The sequence below is a fragment of the Xyrauchen texanus genome, chromosome 18 (assembly GCF_025860055.1).
Source record: "Xyrauchen texanus isolate HMW12.3.18 chromosome 18, RBS_HiC_50CHRs, whole genome shotgun sequence".
Taxonomy (NCBI): domain Eukaryota; kingdom Metazoa; phylum Chordata; class Actinopteri; order Cypriniformes; family Catostomidae; genus Xyrauchen; species Xyrauchen texanus.
The window spans coordinates 34,606,481-34,631,199 of NC_068293.1; the positions used below are offsets into that span (position 1 = coordinate 34,606,481).

The following is a 24,719-nucleotide window of genomic DNA, read 5'->3' on the forward strand; positions in this document are numbered from 1 at the left end:
CTGGTCCAGCCTTCCGTCTCTCACAGATCAAGACATACTTCTCTCCTTTGTATGATTCCTAAAAAAAACAACAACTTCAAATCAGGTGTTCGTAACACGCTATATGGACTGCGGGGTTTGCACTCTGATGTTCATATTTTGCATCCCTTGATGGTACATTTTTGTAAAACTACACATTGAATGATTTATCCAATCCACACACTGATATTCTTTGTTGATGTTGCCTTAACGAATGTCGTATGTAACGAGGGCTGAATACATTGTGTGGCGGTTCTTATTACGTGGGATTGTGTTTGAGGTTTATGTATGAACTTCTTGATTAACCATACTGTGGTGTACTGTATTATTATAACCACTGTACGGTCAAAGTTTTCTGATTCTTTTAAAATCATACATGACTTACCATGATTTCTGAAATCAAATGCAATGCAGGGCATTGGGAGTTTAAAAGGACAGCCATATAGCTACGTCGCTAACTGGCGAGTTGGAAATTGTTGTTGCTTAGTACAACCAGACACAGTTGTCTTCATGATTGAGAAGTTGCTGGCTTCGCTTTCGTATTATGCTGTGTTTTTGACTTGCTCGCTCTGGTATGAAGCTTGTAGGCACTGCACACTGAATCTGTTGATATCTGGGATGAACATCAATATGATAAAAGAGCTCAGGTAAATGTGTTCTGCTTGATGTTCAATGAATAATGTCTGCTTTAGAAAATTTTAAAGGAACATTTCCCCAAAAAATGAAAATACTGTCATTTACTCACCTTCATGTTGTTTCAAACCCATATGACTTTCTGTCTACCGTGGAATATAAAGGAATATATTTGGTGGAATGTTGTTAATTGACAGCCACATTCACCATTCACTTTCATTGTATGGAAAAAAATATGCAATGAAATTTAACAGTGACTGAGGCTGTCAGTCCTTAAAATTCTGTTTTGGAATAACATTAGGCAGAGTAAATGATGACAACATTTTCATTTTTGGGTGAACTTTTCCTTTGTAGAGCACCTTAATGGTTTAAACTATAGAAAAGGGCCAGCCTTATAATCTTCTTTATATGCTCCGTTATATGTGTAGGCATGCAACCTAATCAGACGTTTTGTTGGAAATAAGCTCTCTCAAACCTTAAATCAAACTGATTTGTCAAAGTTAGTTCTCTTAAAAAATGAAAATTTAGTTGTCATTTACTCACTCTCGTCATTCCGACACCATATTACATCAAGTAACCATGCACATTGCAGGAAGTTTGAATATACTTGACCGCAAATGAGACCTATAACAGAGGGTAAGGTTATCAGTGAACTACACTTACATTTTGGTGCGTTCATCACACAAAGCAATCGTATGACTTCAGAAGACTTGTATCGCATATGTTATATGGACTGCATTTATGGTGCTTTTTTGTTGTTTTACTTTTTGTAGTTTGGCAGTGTAAATTACCATTCACATTGCTTGCAACAAAAAGAGCCTTTCAAAAAGAGAGGAAAGACACAGGGTTTTGAAACTACATGAGGGTGAGTAAAGACAGAATTTTTATTTTTAGTTTAATTATTTCCATTATAAGCAGTAGAGCTGTTCACCCATGATATCATTTTGTAGGCAAACCAGTTGAAGTTTACATTCACTTAGGTGAAGGTATTAAAAAAAAATTTACCACTCCACAGATTTAATATTAGCAAACTATAGTTTTGGCAAGTCGTTTAGGACATCTACTTTATACGTGACACAAGTAATTTTTCCAACAATAGTTTACAGACCGATTGATTCACATTTATTTGAGTATATCACAATTACAGTGTTCAGAAGTTTACATACAAGTTAACTGTGCCTTTAAGCAGCTTGTAAAATTCCAGAAAATTATGTCAAGCCTTTAGACAATTAGCTTCTGATAGGAGGTGTATTGAACTGGTGGTGAACTTGTCGATGTATTTTAAGGCCTACATTCAAACTCGGTACCTCTTTGCTTGACATAATGGGAAAATCAAAAGAAATCCACCAAGACCTCAAAAAAAATTGTGAGAACTTCTACAAGTCTGGTTCATCCTTGGGAGAAATTTCCAAATGCCTGCAAGTAACACGTTCATTTGTACGAACATTAGTACGCAAGTATAAACACCATGGGACCATGCAGCAATCATACCGCTCAGGAAGGAGATGCATTCTGTAGTTTGGGGTGAAAAGTGCAAATCAATCCCAGAACAACAGCAAAGGACCTTGTGAAGATGCTGGAGGAAACAGGTAGACAAGTATCTATATCCACAGAAAAATGTGCATATCGACATAACCTGAAAGGCTGCTCCGCAAGGAAGAAGACATTGCTCCAAAACTGCCATAAAAAAGCCAGACTACGATTTGCAAGTGCACATGGGGACAAAGATCTTACATTTTGGAGAAATGTCCTCCGGTCTAATGAAACAAAAATGTAACTGTTTGGCCATAATGACCATCGTTATGTTTGGAGGAAAAAGGATGAGGCCTGCAAGCCGAAGATCACCATCCCAACTGTGAAGTATGAGGGTGGCAGCATCATGTTGTGGGGGTGCTTTGCTGCAGGAGGGACTGGTGCACTTCACAAAATAGATGATATCATGAGAAAGGACATTTATGTGGATATAGTGAAGCATCATCTCAAGAAATCAGCCAGGAATTTAAAGCTTGATCGCAAATGGGTCTTCCAAATGGACAATAACCCAAGCATACCTCCAGAATTGTGGCAAAATGGCTTGAGGACAACAAAGTCAAGGTATTGGAGTGGGTATCACAAAGCTCTGACCTCAATCTGATAGAAAATTCATGGACAGAACTGAAAAAGTGTGTGCGAGCAAGGGGGCCTACAAACCTGACTTAGTTACATCAGTTCTGTCTGGAGGAATGGGCCAAAATTCCAGCAACTTATTGTGAGAAGCTCGTGGAAGGCATCCCAAAACATTTGATCCAAGTTAAACAATATAAAGGCAGTGCTACCAAATACTAACAACGTGTTTGCAATCTTCTGACCCACTGGAAATGTGATGAAAGAAATAAAAGCTGAAATAAATAATTCTCTCTACAATTATTCTGATATTTCACATTCTTAAAATAAAGTAGTGATCCTAACTGACCTAAGACAGGGAATGTTTTCACGATTAAATGTCAGGAATTGTTAACTGAGTTTAAATTTATTTGGCTAAGGTGTATGTAAAGTTCTGACTTCAAATACCACAGACCTCATTTTACTCATAAATTCCAAAACTGCCATTAAAAAACCCAATAGAAAACCCCAAGTGAACCCATTGCTTGAAAATGCTAATTCTCTTGTGGGTTTTGGGACTACAACCTGAACAGTTGTATTGGATGTGTTGAAAGCAACAGAGGATTAAAGTTTTAGGGGTGATGAATATAATTTTTTTCAGTTTTGACTTGAAAAATGCTGAAATTTGAATTTTCAAAATTTCTCTTCATCAAGGCTTGATGATTTGGTGTTTTAAGCTCTTCATCATTGATTTGCTGCCAGTGGGTAACAGTTAAGTGATTGTGTGCTGGCTGAAGTTTTGCATCTCTCATATAACGTCTCCTCTTTAGCCCTGGCATTGTTTGTGCTGAGAAAATTGTGGTGCCTTATTTGTGTTAGTCTTCCTCCCGTTCTACCACACACACACACACACACACACACACACACACACACCCATCATCTTTCTCATTAAACAGAGTAAGAGTGAAGCCAAAGCCGTTGTACATATCCTCTTTCTTTTTCCTGTCAGCAAAATAGAGAATTCCTACAATCTGTTTCATATATGTCAGCTTTGCGCTTCACTCAAAAGAAGTTATTTTGCTGAGCCATCAACTGCACTGATGTTTTAAATACACTCCCTGTAGCCTCAGAAAAAAAAGAAGATATCTTTGAAAAAAATAAAATTGTTAAATTATTGCTGAACATATTGTTTGATTGGTGACTGTGGCCGTGTGGTATCAAGAATGAGTTGCAAAAATGAGACTTTTAGACCTGACAGACACCATAGTTTGAGACCACTGGTTAAAATGCTTTTATTTTGCATTCTTTTTTAATGTAAGTTTTTTTTTGTCTCTCGTTAGAAAAGTTATAATCAAAATAACAATTTGAATGAAACGTTTAATTAAAAATGTTACATGATTTTATTTTTATTGCATTTGGTATGTTCCCCCTGTTGCTTTAATGACAGCTTGCACTCAAGCTGGCATGGACTCAACACATTTGTGCAAAACCTGATGATCCATGTTATTACAGCATGTTTTGGTAATTTTCCTAAGAACTTATTTTGTGCTTCAATGGAAGCAAGAGAATGTGACCTTTTGTACAAATGATTTAAAGGGATAGTTCACTCAAATATGAAAATTCTCTCATCATTTATTCATCCTCATGCCATCCCAGATGTGTATGACTTTCTTCTGCTGAACACAAATAAAAGATTTTGAAGCTCTAAAAAGAACATAAAGGTAATCTAAAAGTAATCCCTAAGACTCCAGTGGTTAAATAATGTCTTCAAAAGCGATCTGATAGGCGTGGGTGATAATCCGATCAGTATTTAAGTCCTTTTTACTATAAATGTTTCTCCCTGCCCAGTAGGTGGCGATATGCCCAAAGAACGTGAATCACCAAAAAGAAGAATGGAGATTGATAGTAAAATAGGACTTTAATTAATTATCTATTTGTCACCCAATCACTATTGAAGTTATAGATTTAACTACTGGAGTCGAATGGATTACTTTAATGCTGTCTTTATGTAATTTTGGAGCTTAAAAATCGTTAATAATTCTCCCTTTTCTGACACACACAATTCAGGTCTTGGAGTCTCTTAACGAGCGAATGCATGGAATCAGATGTGTTTGATTAGGGAGATATTCAAAATGTGTTGTGTTGGGGGCCTCCAGGAACAGGGTTGAGAACTACTGCTTTATTTTATGGTTTAAATTATATTTGCAATCCAAGATTTTCAATATGGCCTAGACTTTTGGACTGTACGTTGGGAAGTTGACATGTCATGTGTGCAGCTTTTGCAAAAAGGTGATGAAAATGGAGAAAAATAAATATTTACTTTAATATCCATATCAATTTCAACCTAAAATCTTGATGTTGATATGTTACAATATGCATCAATTTTATATGTACTTATTATTGTACATTTGCAAAACCAGTTCACAACAGGAATGAGCAAAATGACTCAACACACTTTGTTTGCTCCATCCTCAGTACTGGAAAAACATAACAGGTTGCCATATTTTCATGTTGACATTTGCACAGATCTCCATCAGTTCTTTTTCCAGTGCGCAATCTGGTATGAATTTTCCATGTCCCTCAAACTAGCTCTGAAGAATTTGGGTGAACCTCAGATCGCTAAAAAATGTTTAGCTGCAGTGTAATTTTGAGCAGTTTAGTGACAAGACTTTTACTTTTTGCTAAACGCTGCCTTAAAAATTGTTACTAGCCAATCATACCCTTGCTATTGTTGGCGTCAACTTATCGTCAAATTATCAGACAAACTTCTAATGTAAGTCTATGGAAGTCCTGTGTTTGGATAGTTTGGATGCTGTAAACAACTTTCTTTTGGGGGGGTCATGCTTTTCTCAATTAGTTTTTGTCTGTGACCCGAGCTCGCTAAAGTAATGAACAAATCATTGGCTTATTGAATCTTATCCATTAGAAGTGAGTCTTTTAAAGGTTCCTTTTTTACTTTTAATTTGGGTAGGTTAACTGATTATGATCAAAGTCTGGAATTAACAGGATGTTCTACAACGTATGTGAAGAGTCATTTTGACCAGACTTCATTGTTGATGAATACTTGATCTGGTTGCCATTTAAGTAATCTGGTCAATGGTTAAAAAGGGTCAGTGCAAATGAACTCATTCTAAGCAAAGGGAACAATAATATCAGACTTATTGAAGTTTCTAAAACTGTATGAGCAGTACATTGAAACTGGCCTTTTTTACTTCCAAAAACAGCAGTTATTTCCGGTCACTGCTTTGTCCTTTTGACTCGCAATTTCAGCTGCAGGTCTGTGGTTAATCAAATTGAAGGCACAGCAAAGCCGAGATTATGGGAGGATCACATGTGGATGTTAAAAATGAGTGACTCAGAAAGAGGAATGGAACATTTCAAATGAGAAAATAGTGTGGTAAAATTTTTTTGAAAAACATTTTTAGTTCGTAAAAATGGCACAATTTGCACAGTAAGAGCCTTCTACCAAATACCCTCAGTGTCTCCCCTCCTCCTACAATCCCTACACTTACTACAACTTTTGTTGCATTACGGGAACAATGCAGTCTTACAGAGAAATTTTCCACCCCTGACAGCATCCTCCACAATGTCATACAAGAAAACGAGGATATATTGGCACAGAAACACTGTTTTGTAGACCTGTAAAGCATTTAAGGAAAAACGGAGACCAGCTCCACATAATAAACCAATATGTATTACAAAATAAAGTCTGATTTTTCAGGCAGGTCACATTTGACTGTTGCCTGGAGGAAGCAGTGATCTACGTATCAGCTGAAATGGGGTTATGGATGCCAGTGCTGTGGTCAATGCAGGGCAGAGGAGTGGGGAGGAGGGATGTAGTTTGCTGCTCAGTGGATGGCAGTATGGGTGTGTGGGTGGAGATAGAGTTCTCCAGCTCTTCCTGTGCCAGAGTATTAAAGCGTTCTACCACACAATGTGCCGTCAAACGAGCCTCCGGGTCATGATCCCAGCACTCCGTTATAGTCGCACACAACAGCTGCATGCCCTAAAACACAAGGCAAAAGGCGGTTTGCTATTATGAATTGGAATGTTGAAGCCTGTTTATATAATGTATTATAATACTTATTTATAATGCGTAAGGGGCCGTTCCCACTAAATGGATTTTTGTTTTTCAATTGTTTATTAACTAAACATGCACTAGAGGAACGTTGTTGGCCATTAGGCCGTGTCTTTAGGGACACATTTATACAGTGTCAAATTCAAAGAACAACTTTTTAAAACCACATCTCAGGACACCTGCGTCCTGTTCTGTACGTTGCTCTGCTTTTAGCTTTTTTAGCACAAGAACGCATTTGGTCAGAACGGCCCCTTATTGTGTTAAGACAAGCGTAATGCAAGTGTCTGTTTTCAAAAGTTGTAATTCTTTTTAAATAAACACAAATGGAGAGTAAGTAAGTAGTAGGGATAGTTGGCTAATAGGGATGTCTGCTTTGGCAAGCACCACTAATTAATTTATAGCATGTGATATAATGCATTAAATTTGATGTTGATCATCACATTCTTGTAGGTTTAATTATGAACACCTAAGAAATATAAATGAACTGTGGTTACAATTCTTTTATTCTACAAATTTGTATTCCCTCTGAGATCCATGCTTGTCCAATTACAGATGTACCCACTGGATGTGTTGTCCAGCTCACTGGGATGTCTGGTCTTCCTCTGTCTCTTAACACCAGGTCTCTCATACTGTCTACACATGGCTGCTCACACACCTTGGAGCCAAACGGGGGCTCATAACTCTTTACATCTGTTAAAAAGAACATTTCAACAGATTTAATATAATCTACAGTGTATGATATACCATCTATATACATCTATATAGTTACATGATTTGCACAAGAACATAGTCTTCGAGAGCTTTACTTGCCTCCTATAACATCACACCTAGAGACCATTTCCCACAGCACAAGGGCCATGGAGTAGACATCCATCTGTTTAAAGGACTCCAAGTCTTCTAGATTCACTCTGGACTCAAGAACTTCAGGGGCCATGTAGCGTGCTGTCCCCACCTACGAGACACGGACCCCATAATTCAAATCAGATAACTGCGCCAAATTAAATTACAAATGGTTACAAGGTTTCACATGATTATATCTGTGACCTCAACTGCAGAGCTTTTAGGTTACACTTAAATAGCTTGCACAGCATTTTTGCCCTCTGAGATTATACATTTACTAATGACTTGGTTTGGAATTGTTTTCCTTGTGTGTAAGAAGGATGCAACATTTGGTGACCATTGCTCTGTTTCAAAACCTAGTGAGCTGCTTACACAGGCAGCATTTTAAGGCATCATAGGTTTGCCACTGCAAAGGCTATTCCAAAATGTAGGTATTATAATTAAAGATGCTGTTAGCTATTTTAACCATTCTGGAACTTCCATCAGACTAGCTGCTGAACTAGCCATGCACTCCAGAGACATGCACACACACACACAAACACACTAGAGACCATGTTGGAGCAGATGCAAAGGGAAGCATTTCACTGGAGCAAGACACCATACTGGTGGCACTTACTGTATGCAAGCAAATATGGGCTGCCATATTGTCTTCTGATTGGCTATACAAAATATCTGACTGTGGCCCACGGATATAATTTCCCCCGCTGTTTACCCAGCCTAGGACTGCTACAGAAACAGGTGTGATATTTCATGGCTCCTATTTTAGGGATATCTGACAGGTAATAGAGGTGTTTTCTGCATGTAATTTCATAAAATAAAAAAATACATAAAATGTAATTCTCTTATCATATACTTAATTTACTTATGCCATCCCAGATGTGTATGACTTTCTTTCTTCAGCAGAACACAAACAAAGATATATCTCAGTTCTGTAGGTCAATATAATGCAAGTGAATAGTGATCAGACCTTTGTAGCTCCAAAAATCACATAAAGGAATCAGAAGTAATCTGTATCTTCTGAAGCAATATAATAGGTGTGGGTGTTAAACAGAACAACATTTACATCCATTTTTACTTTCACTTTCAGATGTGAAAATGAAACTAAACAGACACCACATGTGAATTTCAGATGTAAAAGTGAAAGTGGAGATGTAGAATAAAAAAAAGGACTTCAATTTGGATCTGTTTCTCAACCACACCCCGTTATATCGCTTCTGAATATATGGATTTAAACACTGGATTACTTCGGTTTCCTTTATATGATTTTTGGAGCTAAAAAGGTCTAATCGTCCTTCACTTACATTGTGGACCTACAGAGCTTAGATATTCTTCTAAAAATCTCTGTTTGTGTTCTGCTGAAGAAAGAAAATTATTCACATCTTGGATGGCATGAGGGTGATAAAATGATGAGAGAATTTTCATTTTTGGGATAACATGTTTTGGCCAAATTATCAGGCAGAATCGCATGTTTACGTCGAGGAGAAGGTAATCCTATATTGATATGAATCAACTATCTTAAAATGAATTGTGAGTCAGATCTCTTGTGCTTTTTGTATTGCTGCCTAGGTAGAGTGTTCCAAATTGGTCGCTTATGAGGACCCATTCCAATTAGTATGCTGCCTTAGGGACCGTTCAACACTATGTGCTATAAACATTATGTCAAGTTAAAAAGAGCTTTAACTTTTAAGCCATGCCCATACTAATCATTTTAGGTTTAAAAAGTTTCCAAATGTCATTGTTTTTCAAGTTTGCAGTTATGAAGAGCGTTTTCAAAAGTCTTCGTTTTCATTCCAGTGTGGATGAGAGGCATAAACATAAAATATTAGTGTGACCATGGCCTTAAAAACACGTCTCAATACACCTGATTTCCGTAATATTTATTGCACTGCGTCTAGTGTTTTTTTAGCACAAGTAGGGGTTCGATCTGAAAGGCCCCTCACAAGGCACCTGCCTGTTGGCAACAGACAGCAAGGCAGCTCACTAGGTTTTGGAACAGAGCCCATATCTGGTGTCTCCTCCCTACCTGCCCACTGTTGGCAAAATCATCTACAGTGAGGGAGAGGTCGAGCCGCAGAGCCAGTCCGAAATCACAGAGCACGCACTCACTAGGGCTCTTCAACACAATGTTGCTGCTCTTCAGATCTCTATGGGCGATGGGCACCTTTGGCATGCCACAGGGCGTGGTGTCGCTGTGCAGGTGTGCCAGGCCTCTTGCCACAGAGCCTGCTAGTGAGCACAGCTCAATCCATGTGAGGATATGACTAGCCAAAAACTCCTGGAGGTTCCCCAGACTATAATAGGCCATAATGAGCCAGTATTGCCTCTGGGGGGTGCCAGCAGTACCACCTCGCTCCTCAGCTGTCAATAACTGCACCACATTCTCGTGTTTTAAATTGGCGTCAGAGAATATTGCTCTTTCATTCCGCCATGAGGTATACTCCACTGCGGGGAAGATCTTCACAGCTACTGTTTCATACTGCCCACCATCATTATGGCTAAGCCGTGCCCGCCACACCTCAGCAAAGCGCCCCTTACCCACCAGCGCCTCCAACTGGATGGGTAACTGCTCTGTGTTGTGGTTGAGGTTATTGGCACAAGTTGATGATATTTTTGAACTGGCGTCATCGCTGAGGGATGGCAGCTTGCCATGGTAATCGCTTCCATTTGCTTGGCCAGCACAACCCTCTGCTGGATCTAGAGACTGATAATGGGTGCGCCTTGGTGCCCAGTCTTTGGGTTGTTTGCCAGGCTGACGTATACGGTACAGGTAAAAGGCCATTGTAGCAATGACAGCCACCAGGAGTGGTGGAACCAGGCTTATGACAACCACTGGAATGACATCTTTTGACTTCAGTCTTGAGAATCCTGGAAAAACAGGTTTACATTAGTACAAACAGGCTCTGTCCAAAACTACTGTAGTGAAGTGCCTAAATAGGCAGCTGACCTCTAAGACAGCATTCTAAATCAAATGAATGAAACTCATTAGTGACCGTTTTGGAAACCACTACATAGGCAGCAACATCAGACAAATAGCGATCTTCACATGAAGACTGAACTCACAATTGTATTTCAATAGAGATTAGCATTAGCAAGTTGCTAAAATTAGATGCTCTAATATTAATAAAAATACAGAGAACACAAATATTAGGTAAAACACATGTTTTTAATCAGATAAACTTTTTATACTAATTCAATACCAATTTTTAAACGTATTCATTACTTATACTTTTTGATGTTGAATGAATAATATTGGTTGCACTGTATTTTACAGTACTGTTCTACATTTACATACTATATAATTACAACAACTGCTTTAATTACTAGGTACTAACCCCAACCCTAACCTTAACCCATATTAGGTAAATGTAGTTACCTAATATTACTCAGTACTTTCTTGGGTAAGTACACTGTAAGTATACTTAAAGTACACATACTGTAAAATAAATTGCAACCATTATATTTCTATTCAACATTTCTCTCATTTCATGTTGGGAGCATGCAACTATGATACCTTGAAGGTGCACTTTGTAATTTTTTATGCATGTCATCATGGTCTTACACTGACACTTAGTGACCTGGATGCAGCATTATTCAAATGCAAAGGTTTTCTGTTGTAGAACTTTACTAATCATGCCATGATTAATTTAATCCATGAGTGAAAGTGTCAAATACCAAGGCAGTTACTGAGATTAAGGGAGTAGGATTTGGCTGGTCATGTGATTCTAACATGGCAGCCCCCATGAGGGGACCCTCTCCAAGTAGAATGAACCAGCTTTTATAAGGTTACTGATATAAATGGAGTCTTCATCTCATTTGAGTGGTCCTGTTTTCAAACTACAATAATTTTTTTTAATGATGAAAAAATCACTGAGTGCACCTTTGAAAATGCATAGGCAGTACCCAAGATTTTGTAACAGAGCGATGGTTTTGTATTGCAAAATAAAATATTTGTGAAAAAAATCCCACACAAAATGTACCCAGGTGTATTTACTGTTTCAGCAGTATGGAAATATTTTAATTTGATTAATTTTGGAAAACATACCATTGGCTCCTTTGTCAAAGATGAGTTTGTCATTGCACTCATGATCTCCAATACAGCCGCAGATGAAGAGCAGACCATCCTCAGAGGGTTGAGGTGTCATCAAACACTCTTTAGAGGAGTAGTTGGCCAGCAATATGTTCTCCAACATATTCTGTGGGTTATAACACAGCGTCTGCACGTTCACACTCACATTGTCCTTCTTCCTGTGAGAAAAATCACCAAAAAACACAATCAATTTTTTTTCCAAAATACACATTTGCTCAAAAAACAGCGAGACTTTAATGTTTTAACAATTAAAAATGCACATTCATGAAAAAGTTAATTAGTATGAACGGTCACTTATACTGAATGTTTATGTATGTTGCTAATTTGCGTGCACAGTTTGCATTACAACGTTAATACATTTTGTGGTCAGTGTTGTACTGTTTACTTTTTAATTATTATTTGTTGTGTGGTGACATTAAGAGCTAAAATTTCTACAGCATTGTTAGCATTCTGCCTAAACTCTCCATTTCTTTCTTTCTTTTTTTTTAAAAAAAATAAAAAGGTCAAAAAGGTTTGGAACAACATGAGAGTAAATGATGACCAATTTTTCTTTTTCTTGGGGTGAACTATTCCTTTAAGACAGTTGTTGAGAAAACACAAAAATCTCAATGCATCATGTTGACTTTTTTTCTTCTTTTTTTTTTTTACACTTTCCTCAACAATTAATTTTCAATCCCTTTTCCCAACAATTTAAGCTGTACTACACTATAGTCAAAAACACAGAGAAATCCACTTCAGTTGTTAAAACAACAGACTGATTCCTTTGGAAAGACCAGAAAGACAAACATGTGAACAAGGAAAATGTTTTCTTATGTTCCTCTGATTAAATCGTGAATAAAATGTAACCAGGGAATCCCTGCTCAGGGGTGCACTTTGAACTTCATGCCAGAGTGTAAACTTTGCTGAGGGTTATAAATGTGTTTGTTATTTATCCTGCATTAGCGTGGAAGGAGAGTCTTTATTTGACCCCTAAGAGAATAGCGTCCATTTAAAAAAAAAGCTTGCCTCTACTGTAGTCACCTAAAGGTCATCCTGATTGGCTTCCCAAAGAAGTTCTGCATAGACTGAGCAGGGTGGAACTAGCTTAAAGGGAAATACCTTGAAAAGTGACTTTCAAGAGCCACAAGTCCTGAGGGTTGTAAGGCAGCTAATTTCTTATTCAAACTTCTTTAAACACACTCCTACAGTATGCGCCCTACTGGATTTCTGAGGTTTACCTGAGATTTAAAGAGTTCAATCAAAAAGAACATATAGTAATTATTTACACATATCATTGCAAAACCCATATTAATTTCTGTCTTTTGTGGAACACAACATAAAATGTTGAGCAGAATGTCTGAGCTGCTCTCTCCATTCAATTAAAGTGGAAGGTGACCAGGTGCTTTTAAGCTCTGAAAAGGACAAAAAGCCAACATAGTCTCATAGAATGAACGTTACTGTAACTACATTTTTGTAAACTTGAGTTTTATGCGCCACGTTTTGTTTCGCTGCAGTTTTATGGTAAAATTAACACTAGAGGCGATACAACAACTGTGCATTTTAGATACAGTGCATCCGGAAAGTATTCACAGCGCTTCACTTTTTCTACATTTTGTTATGTTACAGCCTTATTCCAAAAGGGATTAAATTAATTATTTTCCTCAAAATTCTACAAACAATACCCCATAATGACAACGTGAAAGAAGTTTGTTTGAAATCTTTGCAAATATATATATAAAAAAAATCACATGTACATAAGTATTATGTACAACATTATGTACGAGATTCTGCAATAAATAACTCCCTTTGTGTTCCACGTAAGAAAGAAAATCATATGTATTTTAAAAGGCACCAGGGTGAGTAAATGACAGAATTTTAATTTTTGGGTGAACTTTTACTTTAAAGCCATTCAAGTCTGCCATAGAATATTGCTCATACAATCAACATCAATTTGTGTACACATAGCTTATGCATACTTAGAATTTAGCCATGCCTTGGACTTACCATATTGCTACACACACTTCTTCAGCCAGAGTACAGTAAGAGGTCAGACTGCAGTTGCTCATGCAGACGTTGTCTTCACATACAGGACTCGAGTGGTCACACCACTTACAGAGGTTGGTTTTCATGAGGGTAAAAGTCTGCGCCTGCAACACTGCAATAAGACCAGACAATAAAAGGAACATTTTTAAACAGTATAATAATACTAGTAGTATTTAGTTTCCTATAGCTCTGAAAGTATTTTGTGATTTGTTGACAATTAATAAGATTTCAGGTAAATATTGTTTAAAGGGAAAGTGTGGATTTTAGTTGTTTTCTAGCAACTTATAATTTTTTAATTGTTAGTCACTTATGTTTTTTTTTTCTTTTTTTTTACTTAAATAGTTCTGCAGTGTTAAAAAAAAAAATTCTTTAAAGTGAAAATATTCTAAATCATATGAAACCCAAGTAATATTCTCAATGAATATGTGGTCATATAATTATCACGTCTAAGAGAAGAAGGACCCAGTTGCAGAGATGAGGCAAATTGTGAGCTTTATTTAGTCAAAGATAATATTCAAACAAAAACTCTCTTGATGGAGCAAAGGCAAATTGAACACAGAGCTAGTGAAGTACTAGAACTGACTGAAGCATCAATAGCAAACTGAGAGACTCAGGGAACACACCAACACACACTAACAAACACACAAAATGATTCAGCGCAGGTATAGAGATGAAGGGAGCTGATATAGAGAGAAGTAATTGGGGAAGCAGGTGCTGCAGATGATCGTCTGATAAGAATAATGATCGTTGCCAAAGCAGCTGGAGCTGGCAAACTCAACGTGGCACCTACAAGACACAAAAGGATGTAAGAGGCAAGGTAAACACAAGAAACACATTCATATGAACAGATAGTCAGGGGAGACACAGTCAGGCCAGACTGTGACAGTACCCCTCCCCTGACGGACACCTCCTGGCATCCACAAGAGAAAGACCAACAGAAAAGGAATCGAACAGGGAGGGGGAGGGAAGAAAGACAAGACGTGGATCATGAGAGTCCAGACACCAGAACCAAAACCGAACTAGACAGAAGAGTCAGGATTCAGACACCATGCCCCAAACATGAAACACAAAACCAACCGAAAAGTGCATGGCATGGAAATTACGACCGAAGCCGTGCGCCCATATAGAGACAAAACAAAAACAGAAAGAGCACATAGCCAGGTGAATAACACCAAGTCATACACTCAGCACCGACACAGAACAAGAGTGTCAGGATCCTGTCATCACAATAAACATGACTGACCAAGTGTGAGGATCCTGACCCTACAACCTCAAAGGGCATACCAGAAGGGAGACATAAAACACCAGACAAGACAAACAGAACAGGCACTAACATAGAACAGAAAAAAACAAAAGAAAGTGAAGGAAAGGCAACCAGGGAGGAAGCTTCAGGAAAGAGGTGGGGTCTGGCAGCCTGGGAGGAGGCCTCAGGAAAGAGGTGGGGTCCGGTCCGGTCACCTGGGAGGTGGTTTCAGGAAAGGAGTGGCTGCTGGAATGGGGTTAGGCCGGACATGGGTGGCAGCTGGACAGGGGTCTGACTGGACTTGGGCAGCCACTGGGCAGTGGCAGTGATGAGACTTAGTGCCGGAAACAGAGGACTGGATAGGACTGTCGACAGCTACGGTAAACTGGACAGGCTTGTCGATAGCCTCAAAGAACTGGACCGACTTGATGACCACAGGGAACTGGACAGACTTGTCAACGGCCACAGGGAACTGGACCAGCTTGTGGACAGCATCAGGGAACTGGACAGACACTATGACCACAGGGAACAGGACAGGTTCATCGACAGCCACAATGGTCGGGAGCGCTGGCAGTGCCTGGGGAATGGCCTCCGTGGCCGTGAGTGCTGGCAATAACTGGGGAGCAGCCTCCGTGGCAGTGGACGCTGAAAACGGCGAGTGAAGGGCCTCTGTGGCCGTGAACACTGACATGGGCAGGAAAATGGCCTTTGTGGCCTTGGATGCTGGCAGCAGCATGGGAACGAGCTCCGTGGTCGTCGATGCTGGCAGAAGTGAGGGAACGGGCTCCATGGTCATGGATGCTAGCAGCAGCGGGGGAATGGGCTCCGTGGCCTTGAGTGCTGGCAGCGGCAGGGGAACGGCCTCTGTGGCCATGAGCACTGGCAGCAACTGAGGACTAGGGGCCCTGAGGACTAAGAAGCTCTGCTGTGGCAGCGGCCTCCTCCGCCTCCTACAACGGCATGAAGCCTGAGAAAAGCCCGGGGTAGGCACTGGTTGAGAGGAGTCCTTGGATCTCGCATACCGTGCCTGAAGCATAAGCTCAACATCGGCAAGTCGGCAGGCATGTTCCACGAGATCACAAAGGGGCCAAAAAAAATCTCAAATCTCCCCCAGCTCCTCGACACTATATGTGTTGTCCAGACCTAACAGAAAAATATGTTTAAGACAGGTCTTGTCATCGCACCATCTGTGGGGCTCCCGGACCAACTCCTCAGCATAAATGCCTGCAAAATTTTACCAAAGGTGGCACCATGAGAGACCATTTCATCTGGCTGGGAGCTTGGCTGAATCGTCCTGTTATGGTAGTCTAAAAGCAGAAGGACCCAGTTGCAGAGATGAGGCAAAGTGTGAGCTTTATTTAGCCAATGACAAAATACAAACAACAACTCTCTCGATGGAGAAAAGGCAAATTGAAAACAGAACTAGTAAAGTACTAGAACTGACTGAAGCTTCAATAGCAAACTGACAGACTCAGGGAACACACAGACACACTAACAAACACACAAAACAATTCAGCACAGGACTAGAGAAGAAGGGAGCTGATTTAGGGAGAGGTAATTGGGGAAACAGGTGCTGTTGGATGATTGTCTGATAGGAATAACAAGCGTTGCCAAGGTAACTGGATCTCACCTGCAAAACATAAGAGGGCATAAGAGTTAAGGTAAACACAGGAAACACATTCAGATGAGACAAACAGACAGTCAGGAGAGACACAGTCAGACCAGACTGTGACAATAAGCCGCATATATTATAATTATAAAAAATTGCTGTTTGAAGATGAAGTATACCATGTCACACTGTAGGACACTGCTGTCACTGCTTCAAATGCCATGCCAAGTTGTGTAGTCTAAGTCACCATTTACTTTCATCTTTTTTTCTATTCAATAAAGGTGAATTGTGATTGAGGCTGTCATTTTGCCAAACATATTTCGAGTTCCACAGATGAAACAAAGTCATATGGGTTTGGAACAACACGAGGCTGAGTAAATTATGACAACATTTTCATTTTGGGTGATCTATCCCTTTAAGGGAATAAGTAAGATATTTGAAGGTTGACAAATAAAAATCAGGCAACAAAAATGAAATGACACTGTACATTTTGGACAATGGGCTTGTTGGGACTCTCAAAGGAAAACAGAAACTACAAACTCAATCTAGTTGCCTAAATTAACAAATAACTTTGAGGCATACAGTAAATGCAGTCAAAATGGTCTAATGATTAAAAAAATATGATTGCAATGACAAAGTTACAGTGAAAGCTCTAATGACAGCTGCAATCAAGAGTGGGTATCTAAGACCAACTCTTTGCGCAATATGACACATCTGGAGTTTATAAAACTCTCATTACTGTATATTTGGATGAATGCAATATATTGCCTGATGTGTATGTGTGTTTGTGGTGGGTTGTATTTGGATTGGTGCACATATCACTGAAGGAATGTGTATTCATGAGAGTGTCAGGAGTTCCTGTGGTTAAGAGGGATAAGCCTGAATTCCTTCCCACGCACACTGTCTCCCATGTCCTGATATCACCACATCACAACAATATTAATTGTTTATTAAAAGCAGATGAAGGGTGGAAGCCATTTTATTGAAAGAGTGCAGCAACCTTACAGCAAACAGAATAAAAGAAAGAAGCAGATATATTTAACACAGACCTCCAGATGTCCACTGATGCCCAGCATCAAAACATACAACAGAGAGATCAGAAGTTCTTGCACAAAGAAGCGAGGGACATGAAAATCTTAAAGGCTGAGCTCAAAAGCCCCCACTCTACAAACTTTAAAGTAATTAAACTCAGCAGCCACTGCTCCAGAAATAAATTGAAGCCAGAAGTGCTCACTGGCCAAGATTGAAGCACAAGCTTGGTGCTTATGGGAAATCCAATGACTGTGTGTGTATAGAGGCCAGGAGATGTTGGCATGCATTTATTTGTTTTGCGCTCAAGCAAGTTTCCCTTTTCATTCCCTTTTGTAATTCATGAACGCTACACATGATAATGAAAATCGTATGCCAATAATGTTGATTTTTATATGATTTCTTGTACCATCATGCCATTTATCTACAATATTCAATATTTAAGTGACCAACAATATTTAGAATTCTGCACTATTTTTAGGCCAGTAATCAAATGTTAGCAAATTTGGGAGATTGACCATATGAATTCCTTTACACAAAAGAGCAGATTTCCTTGTTTCCATTGAAACACACAAGATGCTCGTTGGATTCTGAGATAAAATGGATCATCAGGATTTCACACACTTAAATATATTTGAGTTAATATTAGCTTGAGTGCATGCTGTCATTAATGCAAATGTGGGACATGCAAAATACTAAGAAATTCTAAAATTCATGACTATTTTTTAATTAAACTTTTCACTCAAGTTATTATACTGAAAAAATTATTTGTATAAAAAAGTTTTTGGGGGGCCCAGTATGCAGTAATCAAACTATCCCACTGGGTGGCACATTTCCAAGTTTTTCAATTCCTTTTAAACACAGCTTGATCCCCGAAAGCATTTCCTGATATTAAAAGAATAACAGTACAATGAAGGCAGCTTTGGCATAACTTTTGTATCGCATCCACGATAAACAGATGTCTTCTTGCTGTTTTGATTTTGAGTGTTGACCACTTTTCACAAACTCTCCAGAGTAAAAGCTAAGCTCAAGAGAACTGTTTAAAGGGATAGTTTAACCCAAAAAGGAAACTTTTATCATCATTTACTCAAACATATGTTGTTCCAAACCCCTTTTACTTTGTTGTTTGGAGATGTTTCCATTCACTTTCATTGTATGTAAAGAAAAAAGATTAAATCAAAGTGAAAGGTGACTGAGACTAACTTCCTAACATCACCTTTTGTGTTCCATTGATTAAAGACTATTTGGGTAAACTATTCCTTTAAAGGGATAAAAAAAAAATTATCTCATTATTTACACACCCTCATGATATCCCAGGTGTGTATGACTTTATTTAATCACCAGAACATATTGGAAGAAAAATAGAAAAATGTATTACTCAGTAGGTCTTTAAAATGCAAGTGAATGGAGATTTCTCTTTTGAAGCTTCAAACATCACAGACAGTCAGCATAAACGTCATCCATACGACACCAGCTCTTAAATTAATGTCTTCTAAAGCGACAAGATCGCATTTGGTGTGAAAAAAATAATCTAAATTTGAGTTGTTTTTTTTTTACTCTAAATAATGCTTCCAGTCAGAAGTGGTACGCACGTGACGTAATCGCATTGGCATTTGAAACACGCGAGAACAGCCTGAAGAGCAGCGCTGTTTACAAGTAAGAAGGAGGAACGCTGTACAGTAGCCAGGTTGGTTTTGGTTTAGATCTGTTTTGATTTGTTTCTTTACTCACAATGGTGCGTTTGTGTGTTCGTCCTGGAGAGGAGAACATGATATTTTTCGGTGTCATGGCAACGCGAATACATCACACATTGGATTATAGTTAAAAAGTACTTAAATATGAATTTTTTGTTGCACCAAAAGTGACCGTTTCATTTTGGAAGGCAATAATTTAACCGCTGGAGTTATAATGCTGACGTTTTTGCTGACTGTCTGTGATTTTTGGAGATTCAAAAGAGAAATCTCCATTCACTTGCATTTTAAGGACCTTCTGAGATATTTTTTAAGAAAGTCATGCACAACTGTGATATCATGAGGGCTAAAAAATAATGAGAGAATTTTCATTTTTGGGTGAACTATCCCTATCAAGAAAAGGATGTTAAAATCAAGAAGGCTGAACTCATATTCTCTGCCAATGTGATGTTCTGTTGTCTCTTAACATCTCCTCAACAAGTACCATGCAAACCCAATCCAACCAAGAATATTTCTAAGAATCTTCTTATGGCAAAAAAGAAGAAAAGGAGTGTCTGTGTCTGCTGACATAGTTGCTGGGGTTGAGTTAGGCCCTGTCAGTATTATACCATCTGCTTAATTCATTACAACATTTTTGGAAATATGCAAGTGCGTGTTATGGCTTCTTAAGCAGGCATCATAAATGGGTATCACATATAGAAATTAACTTAATGTAAAGTGCAACCAAACCAAGTAGTCAAAGTAAGATATTATTATTATTATTTTTATAATAATACAAATAAATAAATAAAAAAGCCAAGATGCACAGCTCTAATGATCTATGCATATTGTACAGTATGTTTCACAGCAGGGACATTTGAAGGCTTTCATCATTACTGGGGAGACTGGGGCCCATCAATTACACAAACTATTGTACCTTGATGTTGTAGTGGGTTCTGGGGACATGTACCCTCAGGTGATTTATTTTTTAATATACATATATATATATATATATATATATATATATATATATATATATATATATATATATATATATATTAATTTTTTTTCAAAAACAGCCCGAAGCATTAATTTCTGGTGATATTAGGAGCATCATTTGAACATTTTCTTTAATAGTGTACATATATTGTGTAGCATAAATAAAACAACTGACTGAAAATATATTGACATTTTCATTCACGTTACACAGCACAAGATGAAGTTTATCAAAGTTACCTTTCTCAAAAGCCTGCTGTGTCAGTATCAAGGTACAGTGACGGCTCCAGACCTAAAAAATGACTAAGGAATATTTAGGAGCCAAATGACTGTTTTAGTTGCCACATCACAGAATTGCTCAATTTAGATTGTTGTTCAAAAACAAGATAGAAAGCCAAAGAAAAGACTTAATTGGGTGTTTATTATATATACAGTATAGTTGAGTGCATAAATTTGCATTCAACTTTTGTCTCATTATATTTATGACTATATATATTTGTGATTATATTCATAAATTTTTTGATCTTACTGAACATTTATATATAAATCCACAGTTTTAGCACTATTTCTAGACTTTTTGTATGGGCACAGGTGTTGAGGTGACAAATATAATGGTCCTCTTTGGTCCTTTATATAGTAAAGGCACTGAATGCAATAATTCTCTGAATAAAGGCTTTAAATGCGATATAATTTGTATAATTCTTGTTTTTAAAAGATACATGTATTTTTAAAGTTCACACAGAACAAGATAAACACTGTCTGCATTGCTAGCAATATGCCTGTTTCAGTCATCTTTTCTTTTTTGTGCCATCTCAAAGAAAAGATGAAGTGATATAATTTGAATTTCTTTTCATCATTAATGTTTCTGAAAAATGACATGACGGTGTCAGCTGGCTAGCAAAAGAAAATACACAAAATTATTTGCTGTCCTCAAGTTATACCTCATTGTTTTTTCCTCCCAGTAGAATCTTAACACAATCTTATCTTCAAGAATCCTAATGCTGCTCTTTTCCACACAAAAACAGTTCATATTGACCACTGCTGTCAAGGTCCAAAGAGGAAAACAAATCAATTTAAAATACCATAAAAGTAGTCCATATAACACAAAGCTGTTGTTTGGCCCCAGAAAGCTTGGAATATAGTGCACTTGTCATTTGGACGACTGTTATGATGTCTTTATACTGAAACTTTAATAGTGCTTTATTGTATTTGTCCTTTTTGAAGCTCGATCACTCCTGCTCACTATAAACTGTTATTCTATAGATTAGAGCTGCTTAAAATATCTGTTTTTATATTCCAAGAAAAAAACCCAGCATATGTGCTTTAAACGACATAAGGGTGAATAAATGAGTGAGTAAAAGTACATTTTCCATTTTTAGGTGAATTCCTTTAACTGGTGGCTCATTTATTGAGCACAAACCTGACAAGACAGACTCTAAAATGGTCTCTTTTAAAAGTAGACTCTTAGGAGATACTGTACAAAATTCTGAAATAATTAAAGAGAAAGAAATTATTTAGAAAATAATAAAAAATGTATTTTAAATTATTACCTAATAATATTTGCATTGAGAATATTTGACACTGTCCTTGCCAAAACCTAAAAACTCAATGGAAGCCACAAGTCACAGGTCTCACCCTGTTCTAGCTCTGACCTGGGTGATAACGAATGTACGATATAATGTTTTAAACTTGAGCCCGCCTTCATCGATTTGATTGGCCATCTCATATGACATTGACGAGCGGTGTTAGACTAAAGAGCACGGTCAAATTACATTTTTTAAACCATTATGATATTCCTGTGACAACTTAATGACAATTAGACAGCGGTGCATAATAGACTGCAGCAGAACAGCAAGTTCTATTTGTTCCATGGGGGTGCCACAACACCGAACGCACAGGGTGCATTTTGTTTGACACAGATTGGGCACAAGCTAAAAAATGGCTCGGTAGATCGGCACCCCGAAGCAATACTGCCCTGTCGCCTATATCGCCTAATGGGTTCACTGGCTCTGATGGCAAGAAGATGCAATGCAAATGAATTGTGATTGAGGGCTAATGTCAGTCCCATCATACCCTTTTGTGTACCACAGAAGAAAATCAAATGGGTTTGGAACAACATGAGGTTGAGTATATGATGACAGGATTTTCATTATTGGGTGGACTATCCCTTTAAACAGAGTTATTTTTCAGACAACAGATTGGAAATGATAAGTGCAACTGAGAGCTGATGGTTTTCTTCTCTCCACCCACATGGTAATATTTCATAATTGTTGTTGAAAGAGGAGCTACTTGATACACACCCAAACCATTTTAGGGGCTTCTGCTGGGAAAAGCTAATTTGGATTCTCAAGATTTGGTTTCCTTTTTGGAACTTTCCATTACATACTGTTGTGTCGTTTTAATGTGGTCACAATGCGTGACATCTTTAATTTTCATCTCAAGGATCCTGTCATTAATTAATGGTATTTTTGGTGCACGGTTTCACAACACAGCTGATCTCAATCTTTGCACTTATAACTTAAAATGAATTACTGTTCTGAGAATACAAAACTTTTCCTTGGTGTCAAATAGCTATACTGATTTTACTGCATTGTTATCTTTACTAAACATATTTAAATAAATAAATAAAATGGACATGAACTGTAGATAGATATTATTTATCTAAACAGCTGTTGGTGAACAATGAAAGTAAGAATCTATAATTAAAATCTTTCAATAGCAGAATGTGCATTTAAGAGTGTACACTAAAATGTATCATACTATATGTGCAGCTGTTCTAAGGTGCTATTACTACTGTACCTGACCTGGCTTTTTAAATTAACTTTAATTAGTCAATCAATAGATTGACTGCACCATATTAATTAATTCTGTATATTTCAACATAAACAGTTAATTCAGATCAAAAATACACTTTTGAGGTTATTTGACGAAACATATTTGTTTACAATGGGACAACTGCAGAGACACTAAATATTTATAACTTAGTAATAATATTTTTAATAGTACAATAATAGAATTAACACTCCATATCATGTATATGATCTGTTATCAATTTGAGATATATAGACAGTTGTTCTTGGGTTACCTCTGGAGATGAGGGCTATGTGTGTGTTTTTAAAAAAAATTATTTTATTTGATATTTTAATTTCAATAGGATTCATAATACCTCAATAGGACTAAATATATGTCAGAATAATAGACTATGACATTATTTTTCCCCACATAAAAATGATTTATCAGGCTACTAATTTACAGTATCTATCAAACCTTTATAAGAAATGGACACCAGTTTTATGCATTTGCATCAATTTTACTGGGATTACCAGAGGGATCAACATCAACAGGAACTATGGAACCTTTTTTCAGAACCTTCGATTCACACAATTCAAACAACAACAACAAAGTTGAATAATTAACCACAAAGGTATATTAACCAAAATTCGTTTTAATCTAACACATCATAATTTACTGAATTTGTAGTGCCAGGGCTTACCAAACAAAATAATAGTTTTCATTTTTTCACAAAGTTTGTTACAAACAGTCAAAAGAGACATATTTGCATCAACATCTTTTTTACTGAGTAAATAAACTGTTTAACCAATCTGTTTTAACAAACGTCTGGCTACAGGCAGAATGGAGTAAAATCCTTTTCAGCTGTCTCTATAATGTGCAAGTATAATAACTTTCTTTTATAAACTATTGTAGAAATTATTTGTAGTCTTATTGATGCCAAAAGAAGTTTCGCCCTAAACACAAACTCAAAGACAAAGCTTTGATGCGTGGTGGACTCCAGACAATGAAAGCAGAGGAAATTGAAGATCTACTCACGACAGAAACACAGAAGAACAGATGTTTGAGTCCACAAACTCCAGCCTCTTCGACCCATAATCCAAAGATCCCAAACGGTTGACTGTTCCCTTTATTTTCTATGTCTGTTCGTGTCAAAGACACAGATAAACTAATCTGCAGGAGAGTTTGGGACTGTGTGTGTGTGTGTGTGTGTGTGTGTGTGTGTGTGTGTGTGAGAGTTCCGTGTAGGCGGATCCAGATGTTTTTAATCCAGATGTGAGTGAGAGCGGGTCCGCCCAGGAACTTGCATTTATCAACGCACAATTAGCTTTAGTCCAGTTTGAAGTGTGCTGCATTGTGTTGATTGCATAGAATTTAGGAATGTAGATGAAGGAAGAAATGCGCATAGTAAAATAATAGCCTAATCAAATTACAATAGCGCACAAATGAGTGAAAAGCACAAATCTTATCGGCAACTTTTTTTTTCTTTTTTTAAATTTTTTTTGACTGTTCTTGTATTATTAAACCTCATTGTGAAAACTATATATAGCCTATATATATAATAATAAATATTATAAATATACATAGGCCTGCACTATTATTATCACTAATTAATAATGTAT

The 24,719-nt window shown here is 37.6% G+C and overlaps 1 protein-coding gene across 1 annotated transcript; it reads right to left on the bottom strand.

Moving 5' to 3' along the window:
* Nucleotides 1–16: 16 nt before the first annotated feature.
* Nucleotides 17–24,311, bottom strand: tgfbr2l (transforming growth factor beta receptor-like). The gene is made up of 7 exons (XM_052147880.1): nucleotides 24,136–24,311; nucleotides 13,722–13,872; nucleotides 11,694–11,896; nucleotides 9,675–10,516; nucleotides 7,622–7,763; nucleotides 7,374–7,501; nucleotides 17–6,739 (listed from the first exon to the last, which is right to left on the bottom strand). Exons 1-7 carry the CDS (start codon nucleotides 24,191–24,193, stop codon nucleotides 6,494–6,496), a joined length of 1,770 nt encoding a protein of 589 aa, XP_052003840.1. The 5' UTR covers nucleotides 24,194–24,311; the 3' UTR covers nucleotides 17–6,493.
* Between the last annotated feature and the right edge of the window lie 408 nt (nucleotides 24,312–24,719).